Below are 16,212 nucleotides of genomic sequence, written 5' to 3'. Positions count from 1 at the left end.
TCTGCTCTTTCCTGCCGTACCATGCTGCCTCTAATGCGATGGTTCTTGACCTTATTTTTCTCCACCCCAACACACCTCAGGGATACGACACACTCCCTGCTATCAGTTCAGTGCCTCGCTATGCAGTCATTCCCCCACCCTGGGGTTGAGGGCCGCTCCTGGAGTTGGGAAAACGCTCCACAGGAATCTAGACGGGCTTGCCCTAGATGGAAGTGATACTGCTCCTCTTTCTGAACCACTCACCTCGTTTAGCTGTAATGTGGTTGTACAGTTTTAATTCTACCATTTAAAAATGTTTTAATTATTGAAAAGTATTTCCTGATTGTTTTTTTGTTAAGACTGGCACCTGAGCTAACATCTGTTGCCAATCTTTTTTTTTCTTTTGTCATCTTCTACTTCTCCCCAAATCCCCCCGGTACATAGTTGTATATTTTTAGGTGTGGGTCCTTCTAGTTGTGCTATGTGGGACCCCCCCCCGGCATGGCTTGATGAGGGATGCTAGGTGCATGCCCAGGATCTGAACTGGCGAAACCCTGGGCGGGCCAAGTGGAGCATGAGATTAACCACTCAGCCATGGGGCCGGCCCCATATTTCCTGCTTCTATTGGCAATTCTTGCTGATTACAGAAAATACATAAAATTACTCGCACCTCCAGCAGAGTATAATCACCATTAGCATTTTGGTATATCACCTTCTACTGTTCATTCTATGCAAATACATAGGTTTTTTAAAAAATTAAACTTGACATTTAACGTATTTTCACTTGACAACATAGATCCAGAGCATTTTGGAGGCCATTAAAAATTCTTTATAAATAGTTTCATACGATTCTTTTTTCAAACTTCTTAATTATATTCATTTTTTATAAATTTTATCCAGTTTCCCCTAATCAAACCTCTAATGGAAAACATGACAAATGATTATCTTCAGTTGCCTACAGGGAGACAAGAAACGTTTTCTAGATCATTGTTACCAAACCTGGCTACTCTTCAGAACCACCCAGGAAGCCCTGTTAAATACAGACCTGAGCTCCTCCCACCTGGATCTGGTGAGATAGAAACATCCGGGTATCTGTTCCAGTCCACACTCCTGCCTCCAGGCAACGACATGCACTGCAAGTAGTTGCCACTCAACAGAAACACATACACACCCTCCTCCTTAGAGTGACACTAATTTTGTTCTTGACATACAGACATCTACTATACTTTAGTCTAAACTCATAATTCACAAGTATTTACTGCAGGTCCATAAGGTATAAAGATGGGTTTTGCCCAAGATCTAGCAACAGGTAAAAGAAATTATAAATCGGGGCCAGCCCGGTGGCGCAGAGGTTAAGTGTGTACATTCCACTTTGGCGGCCCGGGGTTCACTGGTTCGGATCCCAGGTGCGGACACGGCACTGGGTGGCAAGCCATGCTGTGGTAGGCATCCCACATGTAAAAGTAGAGGAAGATGGGCATGGATGTTAGCTCAGGGCCAGTCTTCCTCTTCTTCAGAAAAAAGAGGAGGATTGGCAGATGTTAGCTCAGGGCTAATCTTGCTCAAAAAAAAAAAAAAAAAAAAAAATTATAAACCATGCCACTACTTTCTATTACCTTTTCATTGGGGTGCATGAGAATCTGGGTGAAAGACGAACTGCTATGTGTAAATCCGGGATTGGGGAGATAAAGGCGACCCTGGGTCCTAACTTGTCTGAGTTACCTAAGGAACTTCACTACACATTATCATGTACGGGGGGGCACAGTTAGACAAGACACAGACCTCAAGCTGAGGGACAACAAATGTCTGTGCTCCCTTTAGTAGTTTAAAAACAAATACATACAAAAACGTATCAGGAAGAGGTGAGAACCTGGTGGTATCCCACATAATTTTCAAATCTAACACTTATTTCTGTTTTGGAGAGTAAGCATTCTTGATAGGGTCGGGTAAATGAAATATTTTCATGGCTAAAACTGCTATCTTTATACCAGTTGTCCCCAAATTTCTATCTCCAGCTAATTCCTAGACTTCCTCTTTCATAGAATAGAAAATGATGAGCTCTAAAGGCTATGAAATCTCAGAAAAGACAATCACACAGTACGATACCATTTTTTCCAACTTTATTTAAAAATTAACATGCCCATTAGAAAAAGTCTGGAAGGATATAGGCCAAAATATTAAAAATTATGGAGATTATGAGCTACAGACTCAAATTTCTAGCTACATATTTCCACTTGGATGGCCCAAATATGTTCAAAACTGAGCTCACCTTTACACCTGACCCCTACCCTACTTACTTACCACTGAAATCTGCCCTTCCTCCTTACTCCCAATATAGGGTAAAGGTGTCAACACCCACCCAGTCCGCCAGGCTAGACATCAAAGCTCAAAATCCTTCCTTCGGCCTACAATGCGCAGCGTACATCCTCAGGGAAGCCTTTGTGGATCCCTCAGACTGAGTAAGGTCCTGTGGGCTCTGCTTTCACACTGCTTAGCCTGCTTCCTTCAAGCAATGCTACCACACTTAAGCGGAGCATTCTTAACTCTCTGTGCCTCATTATTCTCATCATAAAACAAGCATGTTAACAAAGCGGAGAATTTATCATTGTTAAGTGTTTAGAATGGTGCCTGGTGCATAGTAAGCAGCCAATAAATGTTAATTATTATTACAGTTGTAGTAGAAGTTAGGGCTCTTTTGAGAGCAAGTAACAATAATTAAGAATTATACAAACAAGTCATTGGAAAGTCATACTAATTTGCTTAGAATCTGTTAATGGAGTAATTATGAACTATTAAGGTAGACTGGAAGCTCTGTGTTGGCAAGGACCATATCTGTCTTGTTCACCCCTCTCACCCCACATTTCTTACAGAGCTGGGCAGAGGAGGTGTTTTTTGTTGAGTAAATGAGTGAATTTTAGATTCCACATCCCTTCAACCACCAAATTCTGTGACTTCTGTCTCCTAAATAGCTCTTAGATCTTGTTCTCCATCCCATTTGGCAGTCAGACTCCCATCATCCCTGTGAAGCGAGCCATCACAGTAGTCTGCTGACTGGTCTTCCTGCCCCGAGTTCTGCCTCCCCCAGTTCCTCCTCCACATTGCTGCCAGGTGGAATTTTTAAAAGGTGAATCTGATCCAGTCATTACCCTGTCAAAAGTCCTTCAATGAATACCCACTGCCTAGAGGCGCAGCCTCCAGGGTACGGTGGGTGAATCCTCAAGGGGTTTGCACATTAGAGTGTGACAAGGAAATATTAAAACCTCTATTTTTATTCTTTATTTATACAGCAAACACTCCTAAAACCTAGTTTATTCAAGACTGGTACTAGGATATGTACACAATATTTTGGGGGTACAGGCTTAAGATTTAGCCCAGTGAAAACTAGTTCTGTGGAAAATATTTCACTGAGGGCCACGTGGTATCCAAAAAATCGGAGACCACAGCCCGGAGGATGCAGTTCCTTCAGGACCCTTGCTCTGTCTACCCCTTCAGCCTCATCTCCTACGAGGCTGTGCTCCCTGGGCACACTCTGGGTTTCCCATCTCTGAGTCTTTGTTCTGTGTTTACAATGACCTTCTTTCCCCTGTCATCCTGGAAGATTTACCTAGCGGTTCACTCTGCCTAGAACAGTGTTTTGCCAGATCGCCACAGCCTGGCTCCTTCACGGGTATCAGGTCTCGGCATAAAGGTAAGCACCTCAGAGAGACCCTCTCTGACCACCCATCTAAAGGCACCCCCCCCCCATGCTGTTATGCTCTATCACTGCACTGGCTTCTTATCATAGCATCAACCGTACTTGATAACTTCTTGTTTAATTACGTGTTGATCTGTTTATTGTTCTCTTCCCACACTAGACTCCATGAGACCAGAAACTTGCCTGTCACGTTTACCTTTTCTCCACAGTTTCTAAAACAGCGCCTGGCACTTAGCAGACACTTAATAAATGATTGCTGAGTTTGACTAAATGAATAAAGGAATCCTTTAAGACTTCGCAGAAGGGCTGCCTCCTCTCTGAGGTTTTGATTTTCCTAAGAAGAACTATTCTTCTGTTGCTCACTGAATCGGTACATACCTCTCTTACAGCTTCACCAGTGCCTCTCCCCACTTGATCACGTACACTTCTAGGGCATGGACTGGGTCTTATTCATCTCTGTATCCCCAGCACCTGGCACAGTGACCGACAACACCTGACAGGCGCCCACTGCAAGTCTGCTGAATTAACAAATGAAAAACCAAGCAGAACTCTAGCTGACCTTCTCCCAACTCTGCTGCTTCTAGTTCTGGTCTACTTCTCACCTAAATGCCCAAAAACTCATTTTGTAAGAACAACCCATCTGTATAGGCAAATAAGTCAACAAAACAAAACATAAAGTCTGAAAATTTACATCGTCAAATAGAAGTGAAAGTAGCTTTACGACTCCAGGTTTATCACTTCCACTTTTCTCTATTACATTTTAAAAATCCTTTCCACATTCCAATTTATTAAGGAAAATTTGCGGGGACTCTTACAACCTAAGGGTACAATTTCCAATAATATGTTTCCTATATTAAGAATTCTACTCTAACACAACAACAGTATTTGGTATTAGCAAATTTCCCTCCAATTGGTTACAACAGAGTTTGATATGAATTTAACTCTCACTTGTTTATCAAGACCCCTTAGATTATCTGGTATAATGCACCAATCATAACACTTTGGATGAGCCAGAAGCCACTGAAATGAAGTAAACTCCATACTTACTTGCTCCGTTGGGAACAGGCTATTGATATATTCCACAGCATTGAAATCAGCTCGATCTAGAGGATCCTGACTTGGAAATACCTGTATAAAGATAGGGGATTAAAAATAACTGCCATCTTTCTGTCTTGTTTTATGCATTATTTCTTTCCTCCCTACTGGGTGGCAAAAAACATATCTTTTCTCATTTTATAAAGCTTAACACACAACAGATGCTTAATAAAATATCTGTTAAGGTGAATCTTAAATTTTCACCAACATGTGTAATTTTAACATCTTGGTGCAACTAACAGAATGTGCAACAGTGAAAAGTTCCACAGATATCAACGAGGTTCCAAAGACAAGGGAAAATAAGCAGGCATTGTGCACTAGCAGATTAAACCAGCTGATGACATGGTGGTATTAAGGAAGTCTTGATAACAGATCTCCCTCCGACAATCTCCTCCCACGCCTTTCCTTTCTCCTCTGTGCATAGCTCCCCACTCTCAGTCCAAAGATCGCTTCCTCCCCGTCCCACCCCAGGTTCCCCGCCGAGAGCTACCCCATCCTCCGCACTCTCCTCCTCTCAGGGGGCGGAACGCTCACCTGCTCGATGGCTAGCTGCACGTCGGGAGTGAGCTGCAACACGGCTTCCAGCTCCTCCACGAACTCCAGTTCCTCCTCCTCCATCATCCCGCTGCCCAGCTCCCTTCCGACGCCCACCCCAACCCCGAGTCTGACCTCGAGCCGTCACCCAAGTCCCAGAACCCCAACCCTCGCGATGCACCGCTCAGGCAAGCCTCGGCTCTGTCATCCAGCCGGGCACTTCCGGGAAGCCAGGCACTTCCGGGATCCGGGGCACTCTGGGATAGTGGAGGACTGACCTCTGGGCGTCCGGAGGAGGCATTCCTGTCACGTCTCGGGAGACTCCCCCGGCGGCGCTGTAGTCAGGCGGCGCCCGGTCGCCCTCAGCTCTCCTTAAGCCGGTGGGGGCCCTCTTCCCCTCGCCGAAGGCGCCCCCCACTGAGGGCCCTGGTGTTGAGGAGGGCCTGGCCGCCACGGCAGGACCCCTCAGTGAGGGTAAGCCCCGGCAGCGTCGCGACCCACCGACTGCCCCGCTCGCGGGCTGCGAAACCGGCGATCCTTCAGCTCCCAGGGCCCCCTTGGTCAGTGGCAGTAGGTGTCCCCCTGCCATCGGGGGAGAAATGACCCCAGCTGGTAAGTGGCGATGTTGCCAAGGACAATTTGTAGGATGGGACAGCGTCCACTTGTCAAAGTTGCCCGTGTGCCAAGCCTCCGGGCAGAGTTTTCTGGGGGTGTCTGCAGCTTCCTCCTCGGGTGGGGGGCGTGTGTGGGGGGAAGAGCCAGATTAGGCAGTGCCCGCCGCTGGGAAAATGTTTCCTTTCTGAGACGCTGGCTATCTGGAGTCCAAGTCCCGTTCCACGACTGTGTGATCTTGAACAAATGACTCCATCTGCCGGGCTTACCCTATAAGGATGTGGTGAGGGTTAAATATAAAACGCGCTATGCAAATACAAGCTGGGAATACAGGTAATATTAGGGTGTCTAGCCCTTATGCGCCGCAAAGGAAAAGGAGGCCGGATCACCCTGTGGAACACTCTTCCTGCAGACGCTTAAAACAGAGAATTGCAGCCAAGGGAAGAGTTGTTTTACCAGTTAAACACTGAAGCTCCAAGATGGAAGAGTCCCTGGCCCCACGGAGCTTTTTAAAAAAAATTTCATGAAAGTTGTTCGTAGTGAAGAAAAGATGGAAGCAATATTATTTCTAACAATAAAGGAAAGCTTAAAAATATAACTTGGCTGTCCAATAGAACATTACTGACTCGTAAAATCATGGTTTTGAAAATTATTTAATGACGTGGAAAAAATGTGCTTAATATATCTCGGAAAACATGGTCCAAGTTTATGTGAGTGTGTCTTTTGTGCCTATAATAATGGTAGCACAGAAATAGTACTTTTCTGCAGGTGATGGAATGCACACTCTTTGTACATTTTCCCAAAATATCTACAATTAGCCTATAGTACTTTTATGATCAGAAAATATAAATGCCTTTTTTTAAAAGCAAAAAGTAATTATATCCACCTGTCTTGGACTTTCTTTCATTTTTTACATTAAGAAATAATTTCCCTGTGGTAAAATTCCCCCTTGCAGTTTATAAGTCCATGAGTTTTGATAAATGCATATAGTCATGTAACTACCATCACAGTCAAGTCCTAGGACAGTTCCATCATCCCCCCCAAATTTCCTCATGCTCCACCTCATTCCCTGGCAACCACTAACCTGATTTCTGTCCCTATAGTTTTACTTTCCCAGAATGTCATATAAATGGAATCATATAATAAGTCACCTTTTGAGTCTGGCTTCTTTCACCTAGCATAATGCATTTGTGTTTCGTCCATGTTGTTGCATATAGCTGTGGTTCCCCTCTTCTTGCTGAGTGGTGTTCCACTGTATGGATAGACCACAATTTGTTTCTCCATTCCCTGGTTCAAGGACATTTGGGTTGTTTCCGGTTTTTGGCAATGATGAATAAAGTCGCTATAAACATTCATGTGCAGGTATTTGTGTGAACATAAGTTTTCATTTCACTTGGGTAAATATCTAGAAGTGGGATTGCTAGGTTGTATGGTAAGTCTGTGTTTAACTTTATAAGAAACTGGTAAACCATTTTCCAAAGTGGCTGTATAATTTCTGCATTCCTACCAGTGATGTATGAGCATTCTGATTGTTCATAGGGCTTATTTTTAATGACGATAATAATAACATTTCCTAGCCTTTACTATATCCCGGGCACCATGCTAAGCACACATTGTCTCTTTTAATCCACACGGCACTTCTGAGGTTGCTACTTACTATCATTATCTCCATTTAACAGATGAGAAAATGGAGATGTAATTAAAAAAAAAAAAACTCGCCCAAGGTCCCATAGCTAACTCTTCCTGCCATTCATTCACTCATTCAATAAATTCAACTGCTCTTCCTGCTGGCGACAGGCACTAGGCTAGGTGATGGGAATTTAGGCAGTCAACAAAATAGACCAGGTGTCTGCCTCCACAGAGCTATTCCCGTGTAGGAAAAGAGTATTCATGCAAATAAATGGGTTATTGTGATAGGTCTATTGAAAGACAAGTAAAGAATATGTTGACAGACTATTGATAGAGTGTTCTGGTTGGATTTGGGGGTCAGGAGAGGCTTCTCTGAGGAAGGGATTTTTAAGCTGAAGCAAAGGGTGCAGGCTGGGAATCGAGGATGACAGACAAAAGGAAAGGTATATGCAAAAGCCACGAGAATTGGCGAGAATGATGGGCCTTCAAAAGCCAAGGGGAGAACGGTACGAGCAGAGGCTGGAGAAACAGGCAGTGCTAAAGGGTGGAGGCTCTTGAAGGTCATGTTGAGGATGGGAAGCCTTGGAACGATTGTAAGCAGAGGAGTGACATGACCAGTTTTACCATGCCTGTCATCAGCCCTAGTCCCCTCCTTTTTGTTTTCTCTGCTTCTGAGCAGCCTGCATTGTCATGGAGACTCATGAAACCAGGGTGACCATCTCTAGTACAAATTCATGCTGTCCAGTTTATGCATCCATTGTCAGCTCTCAATTGTATTCCCCTGTGACCCAAACCTTCCCCTACTCTGAATCTCCCAACTTCGTCATTTCCCTTCTCCCTCTTTGCAGATAAGACATTGGTAATGAATATAAGTTTGGGTCTCAGAGAGTTACACAATACAAAACGTGTAGGAAGATAAAAGAGCAGAGATGACACTAGGTTAAAAAACTGCATCAAGTAATAACAAGGTAGACTGATTTATTTATGATAAACAAAAGAGGGAAAGAAGCACCTTTAATAGTAGGAAGAAGCCTGGAAAGACAGATTATGGCATTTTAGGAAATAAAATATGGAAGTTTACAGATATGAGAAGTTTGGATATGAAAATAAGTAGCGTGTGATAGTCTCACAAATGAGCTGGGCTTTAAAAAAAAATTTCCTTTTATGCTGTGGGATGGGGTACAGCTGATGGCAAAGTATTCCAGAAAGCATATTTTCTACCTTGAAAGTTCACCAAATGAGGCATAAATCCAGTCTCTAATACTTGAAAAAGACACACAAAAACCCCTTGGATCCCCTATCCTTTAATTGGCGATGGGACAAGGCTGGATTGTAAAGGAGGAGTCCTACAGTAGGCTGGAGGGGATCTGTAGGGTGCATCTCTCAGGACAGCGTCAGAATAAAGTGGAATAAACCCAGTAACCCCCAAATGAGGAATTTTCGTAATGTTTCTCATTGTGTGAAAAAAATGTTAAGTATATAGGATGGAAATATTAGGTAGGTTAAAACAGCCTTGGTTGGTGAAATCCAGTGAGATCTCTAAATTTCACGTGTCAATTTAGTGTTTCTTTCTAACTGTTAAAAGGAGTGTCCAATATCCTGTTACATCTACAACCAGTTTCATTGTTTTTGCAGTAGCTGTACTATAATATCTTTTTTTTTTTTTTTTGAGGAAGATTAGCCCTCAGCTAACTACTGCCACTCCTCCTCTTTTTGCTGAGGAAGCCTGGCCCTGAGCTAACATCTGTGCCCATCTTCCTCTACTTTATATGTGGGATGCCTACCACAGCATGGCGTGCCAAGCGGTGCCATGTCCGCACCCGGGATCAGAACCAGCAAACCCCTGGCCGCCGAGAAGCGGAACGTGCGAACTTAACCACTGCGCCACCGGGCCGGCCCCTGTACTATAATATCTTAATAATTAATAATAATGTTAGTAATAAATAAACACTATTAATAACATTGTGCAGAATATGTTATTTTATAAGATCAAGACAGTGCCTTTCTTTCATTTAAGCTTCTCTCTCCATAATGACCTTCTCCTAAACAGCTGAGCTTTTTGTGAAACTTCTTATTAAAAAATTGCAGGATGTCTGAATTACCTGATCTGTATCCGCTAAATGCCAGTAGCCTAGCCCCTTCCTCCAACATTGTGTTAACCAAAAATACCTCTTACAAATTTCCAGAATGACCCCTAGGACTCTCAAGCACAATCACACTTAGGTCCTGTTGTCACAATAGGTAGCAAAAGCTCCCAGGCCAACTTGTGGTGGAGGAATATAGTTTAATTTCTGCATGAAATCTCGTTCAAAATGTTTTTTTGGCACTCCTTTATGGACTGTTTTTGGTACGTGACTTTTCATGATGACAGGTCCTTTTGCTGCTCTTCATTCCTGAATTTTCTGACCATCCTGGACGCTGGCATTTGTTCTTGATTGACATGCAGGTGGTTCTGAATGTTCCCATAGTCCTGGACACCAGTTTTGTTGTGGTTGGTGCTCTGGTTATCCGTGCATGCCCATTCTTGCTAAACCGATCCTAATCTGCAGCTAGCTTCAGCGGCTCCCCTGTTCTCACGGTCATGGCTCAGGCATTCAGTCATGCATACATGCTAGCTCCCAGATGCTTTTAAATTAGAACCCTTTCCCATTGGCTACGCTGGGTTTCTAATTCAGTAATTCCTTCACTTACTCACAAAGTGATAATTACATAGACAAAATGACAGACCCTGTTGTGCAAGTCTTACACATTACAACAAATATAAAAAGACTTGTTTCATAAAACTGACATTCTCTAACTAGTACAATCATTGTACTCTAACCCCCCGAAGTATCTCAGAAACACCACGGCCATTTCCAGCCGTGTGTTCTTGTTTCTTTGGCTCCACCTCTTCCTGCTGAGTTCTATTGTATTCCCTGAGCTGGATCTTCAGCTGCTACTCTTCTCCTGGTCTACACCAGTAGTTCTTAATCTTTTCTGAGTCTGGACCCCTTGGAGGATGTGAAGAACCCTGTATAGATCCTTTCCCCAGAAAAATATACATTTGCATAATATTTTGCTTGCAATTTTAAGGGAAGGGGTATTCCATTGAATATTTCTTACACTTTTTTTTTTAAGCCCACACCTCCTCCTGCTAAACATAAAAATCTTGTGAACCCTCCCACACCAATATCCTGGTACGAGGTGTGATCCTCATTCCTCCAATTTTACAATCAGTGATACGAGGTCGATACCCATTCTCCACTTGCCAAGAGTATTTTGCACAGCTAAACTTTGTACGTCTACATCAGAAAACCAGTAAAAGTTTTATTTCCTAAATGTAAGATTGTCCAAGATTCTGATTGCCTTCTCCACTCTGATCGCCCACTGAGATTCATTGCTTTGAGAGACCGCTCTTACAGCCATCATTAGTCTCCAAATCTTTGATATCAACACTTGGTGTCAGTCACATGTTTTCAGCTGCCTGTGAAAATCTTCGCTTTGGTTATTCTCAATTTCCCTTCTTTGCCCTCACTGCCCTTGCCTAAGCACATTTATCTGTTGGGTTAAGAACTTAGCATTTTTTGGGCAGATAGAATCCACTACACTAAATGATAATGAATGGGCGGCTTCTACAGTACAGTGCATTTGCATTGTACTTTATGCACGGCTTCAGTGTTTTCACATATGTTGTTTCTTAGTCTTCGCCATAGTCCTTGAGGTAGCTAGGACGGTAGGCTGAGGAGCCAAGGTCGTGTAGCTAAGTGCTGGCCTGCTAGAATGACACCAAGGTCTGTTACGCTCCAGTCTAGTGCTTTTGCTCTCGATGCTTCTCTCACCTCCCCAAGCTAGGTCCTGCTACAGCGTTATTTAGAAAAATCAAAGCCATTGTTTCCCAAGAGCTTACAAGACACCTTGACACTTTAAAAAATGATGACCCTAAAAGCATGTGTCATGTCATGTTTTTAAAAATAGTACCTTTCATGTATTTTTCGAGGCAGCGTGCTTTTCTTACTTCATCAGATTTCTAAGTATACTTCAAAATACTGGCATGCATGTACTGAACCATGTTCCACAGAAAGCCGAGCAGGTTGAACAATGGCTTTTTAGGTGCTTATTATGATTTTCCTTTCTGTTATATTTATGTAATAAATAAGGAATCATTTGTATTGGAAAAACTCATACAACACAGGAAAATGTCAAAGTCACTCTCACCTCACCTCACCCCATAGACACACGCACAAAACCAACACATCCACATACTCACTTCTCTCCCCAGAGGGAGCACTGTTGGCACTTTGGTGTTTTTCCTTCCAAACGTTCTTTGCATGATTATACAGCAGTATATGTACTAATCACAGTTATAGTTTTTTTAAATCATAAATTATATCTCACTATATTTATTGTTATTTGCTCTTTCCCCTTTAACAGTATGTTCTAAAGCTCTTTGTATTTTGGTCTATCTCTCCTTTTAATGGCTATATAGTATCCCACGGTTTGGCCATACCATAAAATATTTTATTTCTCTATTACTGGATATTTAGATCATTCCTAATTTTTTGCTATTACGAAGATACTATATCCTTGTAATACATATAAATAGTTCTACCAGCACTGAACAAAGTGCCCATATCCTTGTATCTTTATGTACTCTGGGTATTATCAGTCTTGTAAATATTTACTTATAAAGCTTTTATTGGCCTTTTTTATTTCTTCTGTGTATTTCCAGTTTATATCATTTGAATAATTCTTTTGGGTCGTTTGTGTTTCTTCATCATTTGTAGGATCACTTTGGCTATTCTGGATATTAACCCTGACTCTGCTATATACTATAAATATTTTCTTCTAAACTGTTACTTGTCTTTTAACTTGTTAGTAGTCCCTTTTGATGTACAGTTTTGTTTTGTTTTGTTTTTAATGTACACAAATATGTCAGTCCTTTTCTATATGACATCTGGGTTTTACACCTTGTTTGGGAAAGCTTTCTCCAGCCTATGAATTATAAAAATAGTTTTCAAAACTTTCTTCTAATAGATTGATAGCATTGCTTTTTATGTGTAACCTTTGCTATATCTGGAATTCACATTTGTACTTCGTGTGTGGCAGAGCATTGTATTAGTTTCCTGGGGCTCCAGTAACAGATTACCCCAGGCTGGGTGCATTATGACAACAGAAATTTATTTTCTCACAGTTCTGGAGCCCAGAAGTCTGAAACCAAGGTGTCTGCGGGGCTGATTCCTTTTTGGAGGCTCTGAGGCAGAAACCGTCCATGCCTCTCCCCTGGCTTTTGGCGGCTGCCAGCAGTCCTTGGCACCCCTCGGCTCGTGGACTCATCATTCCAGTCTCTCACTCCGTCTTTACATCGACTTCTCCCTGCCTGTGTCCTTTCCTGTCTCTTAGAAGAATACTCCCACTGGATTTAGGGTCCACCCTCATCCAGTATGGTCTCACCTCAGTCCTTACCATAATTAAATCTGCAAAGACCCCATTTCCAAATAAGGCCGCATTCTGAGGTTCTGGGTGGACATGAATTATGAGGGGACACAATTCAACGAATTCTATTTTTTCTAAAGGAAGGCTAATAGTTTCTGTGGTTTTCTTACAGAGTCCTCCCTTTCCTCACAAGCATGATGCTTGCCACAGATTAAATTTAGCGGCTCTGGTTCAGGATTCTGTTTTGTTCCATTGAAGTGTTTCTTCTACACTGTTGCAATTATAATAATTTGTAGGATGTTTGGGTATATTAAATTCCTCCCCTCCTCCCAGCGTTCTTTATTCAAATATTTCTTGGCCATTCTTACACATTTTGTCTAATTCACCTAAGCTTTAGACAGAGCTTGCTGAGTCCGTTAAAAACATGTTGGGATTTCGATTGGGATCGTTCGGTCATGCAGCGTTTAACGCCAGGGACACGTTCTGAGAAATGCGTCGTTTGGTGATTTCATCGTTGTGCGAACACCACAGAGTGTACTTACACAAACCTAGATGGTCTGGCCTACTACACAACTAGGCTACGTGGTACTAATCTTATGGGGCCACTGTCGTATATGCGGTCCACCGTTGCCTGAAATGTCCTTATGCGGCACACAACTGTATTGAATTTAGAGATCAATTTGGAGAAACTTGGCATGTTTACAATATTGAATTTTCCCTTTAGGGCCATGTTCTCCATTTATTTAGGCTTTTATGTCTTTCAGTCAAGGGTTGTAGCTTTCTTCATATAGGTCTTGCATATTTCTTGTTAGGTCTAAACCTAGTGATTTTATACATTTTAAAAAAATTGTAAATGGGCCTCTTTTCCTATTACATTTTGTAACTGATATTTGCTTACTTATAGAAAAGATATTTATTTTCATATATTGACCTTGTATCCAGACACCTTACTTCAATTATTTTATTCTAAATTTCAGTTGTTTTTTTTGATAAATTACCATATTGCTTGAAAAAGTGACAGTCATCTCTCTCCCTTTTGAGTGTTAAAATCTTTTTTGAAGGCTTATGTGTGCACTGTTGTCTTGGCCAGGACCCCAGTAGTAGTGTAAAACCACAGCAGAGTGAATGAACATGGTACTTACCAGCTAAATAGAAGGAAACATATAAAGATGAACCAGTCAAGCCACAGATGCTGCATAAGGAAACAATGGACTTATAACACATAAAAGAAGAAAAGCAGCAGAGTCTTGACTAGCAAGTGCTCCCTCTCCTTCATTTTGCACTGATATTACATAATACTTTCCCAATCCTTCTAAGACCTATGCTAGGCAACGCCATCGTGTTACCTGGCAACGTGGGAATTTGCTCTGCCTGCAGGGCAAACGTATTTCAGCCTGGCTCGTAACAGTTCATTAGCCTTTAGATTGACCATTAATAGTTTGGGAGGTCAGTTACAGACAGGTGGTGACACTCAGCTGCCACGTAAGCATGCACTAGTATGGGCTTGGGCGGAGGTTCCTGTTGCTATATATAAGGAAAATTCCCTCCCAAATGAGACTTTGAAGTCCTTGTAACTAATCAGCTTTCTCTGCATTGTTTTTAGTTTCTGGCCATTCAGGTTTTCACCTACAACCTTGTTGAGAAGTAATTACCTCTTGCAGTTGAAATTGGCTGTGCATGGTAACAGACACTGCAGACTTAGCTTCAAAAAGAGTGGTTTTCCTTGATTCACTTCTTAAACAAACACCAAGCGCCTACGTAATTGTAGTTTACTAAATAGGTTAATAGAGCTCAGCTTATAAAAAGAAAAAAACAGATACCTAAATAGGAGGTTGAGTTTCTATAGATATGATGATGCCCACTTTAAAGACAGAAACGGAGTGCTAATAAGGGTGGGACTCTTAATAATATTTTTAAGGTTAAAGTTACCAGAAAAGACAAAGGCCTTGTCTAAGTCTGCGTACCCGAGTGTGCCTGTGAACAAACCTACTCTCCACCCACTTAGGAATTTCTAAAAAAAAATTCCTTTCAAAACCAGCGATAACTCACATTGAAAGATAATGTATAATAATTCAAATATCAAGTTACTTCTGACTTATTAAAAATGAGGTTTGTGAAAATTTTAGTAACACTGCAAATGTTTATGATAAGTGAAATAATAACATTCAAAATTAATTTAAACCATGCTCTCAATCAAATATATAATAAATGTGTATAGAGAGGACTGGGAAGAATTTTACCAAAATGTTAATATCTGAGAGTAATATCTCTCAGTGATGGCATTATTTGTGATGATTATTTTCCATACTGGGCATGTTTTACTTTTTAGCATATTTTATGATAAGAAAACTGAAAAAAAAATCATCTGAGTTTAGTTAAGTAGAAGAAGCAGAATAAACTTTTTATTGAATTACTTATGAGACATGAAGACAGTGAAAATTATTGATCTGATAATTTAGGAAGGCAGCTGAATTTGTTCACAATGATTTGCTGCTGCCAGCTCATTTCAAAGGTAATTTCCTTAATAGTTCAACACCCTTGAAGATCTTTTTAAACTTGAGTGTAGAACTCACACTACTCTGAGTTAGGTGTGACCACCTGCAAACAAGCAAATGTTTGCATTTACAGCAAAAGAAATGTGTAAGTGAAAGTACTTTGAAAAATAGAAAGCAATACACCAAGGCAAGCACATATAATCAGTTCTTGTGTAAATTGTGGTTTTTATTGATGGGGGTCCTTATCACTGTGTACCAGAGCAAAGACTTCCTTGTGGCGTGCAGCTGTGGTCACTGTTTGTAGGAGCCAGGTGGTCGGGGTGTGACTGTGCTGCTTAGGCTCACAGTCTGCTTTTGCAAATAATCCAGGATGAAACTGAGGAAGCTGCAGTCTGGAAGCTGGCTAAGGCCAGGCCGAGGGCATCCTTATGGAGAAGCTGAACAGCAAGACTGCTTCACAGATACCAAGATAAAGAATCCTATCCCTTGCCTGTGCCCAGCACATAGTTTACACGTATTTTTTAAAATATCTCATCTCATTCTCAGAACCACCTGTGTAGTAGGTAGAGGAACCGCCATTTTACAGGGAGACTAAGTGGTTTTCCCCATGTCACACAGAGCCAGGACTGGAACTCAGGTCCTCTAACCCTAGCCCCGGTGCTGTATGCCATGGCTGCCTCTGGATCCACAGGCCCTACCTGCCTATCAGAGGCATGTAGTCTAAAGGGGAAACACAGATACAGAAACAGTGCAAGGCCATAT

At 41.9% G+C, this 16,212-nt stretch overlaps 1 protein-coding gene and 1 long non-coding RNA gene across 3 annotated transcripts in view; one reads left to right on the top strand and one right to left on the bottom strand.

Annotated features, from left to right (window-relative positions):
• Window positions 1-6,133, bottom strand: part of VPS53 (VPS53 subunit of GARP complex) — a 138,118-nt gene extending 131,985 nt beyond the window's left edge. The window contains exons 1-2 of the mRNA XM_023653179.2: window positions 5,303-6,133; window positions 4,721-4,801 (exon numbers count right to left, since the gene is read on the bottom strand). Of these exons, the coding sequence (XP_023508947.1) occupies window positions 4,721-4,801; window positions 5,303-5,389 (168 nt within the window). The 5' untranslated portion in view covers window positions 5,390-6,133. The remainder of the gene's footprint in view (window positions 1-4,720; window positions 4,802-5,302) is intronic.
• LOC138916294 (uncharacterized) lies at window positions 5,784-9,505 on the top strand. 2 transcript variants are annotated; one of them, XR_011423396.1, is made up of 2 exons: window positions 5,784-5,914; window positions 9,216-9,505. It is a non-coding gene; the product is annotated as an uncharacterized lncRNA (long non-coding RNA). The 2 variants fall into 2 exon arrangements; XR_011423397.1 differs by having other exon boundaries at window positions 5,785-5,914; window positions 9,220-9,505.
• The last annotated feature ends 6,707 nt before the right edge of the window (window positions 9,506-16,212 follow it).

The sequence above is a fragment of the Equus caballus genome, chromosome 11, assembly GCF_041296265.1.
Source record: "Equus caballus isolate H_3958 breed thoroughbred chromosome 11, TB-T2T, whole genome shotgun sequence".
NCBI lineage: Eukaryota > Metazoa > Chordata > Mammalia > Perissodactyla > Equidae > Equus > Equus caballus.
Note: the sequence above shows the minus strand (reverse complement) of the source record. Positions and strands in the feature narration are given on the sequence as shown.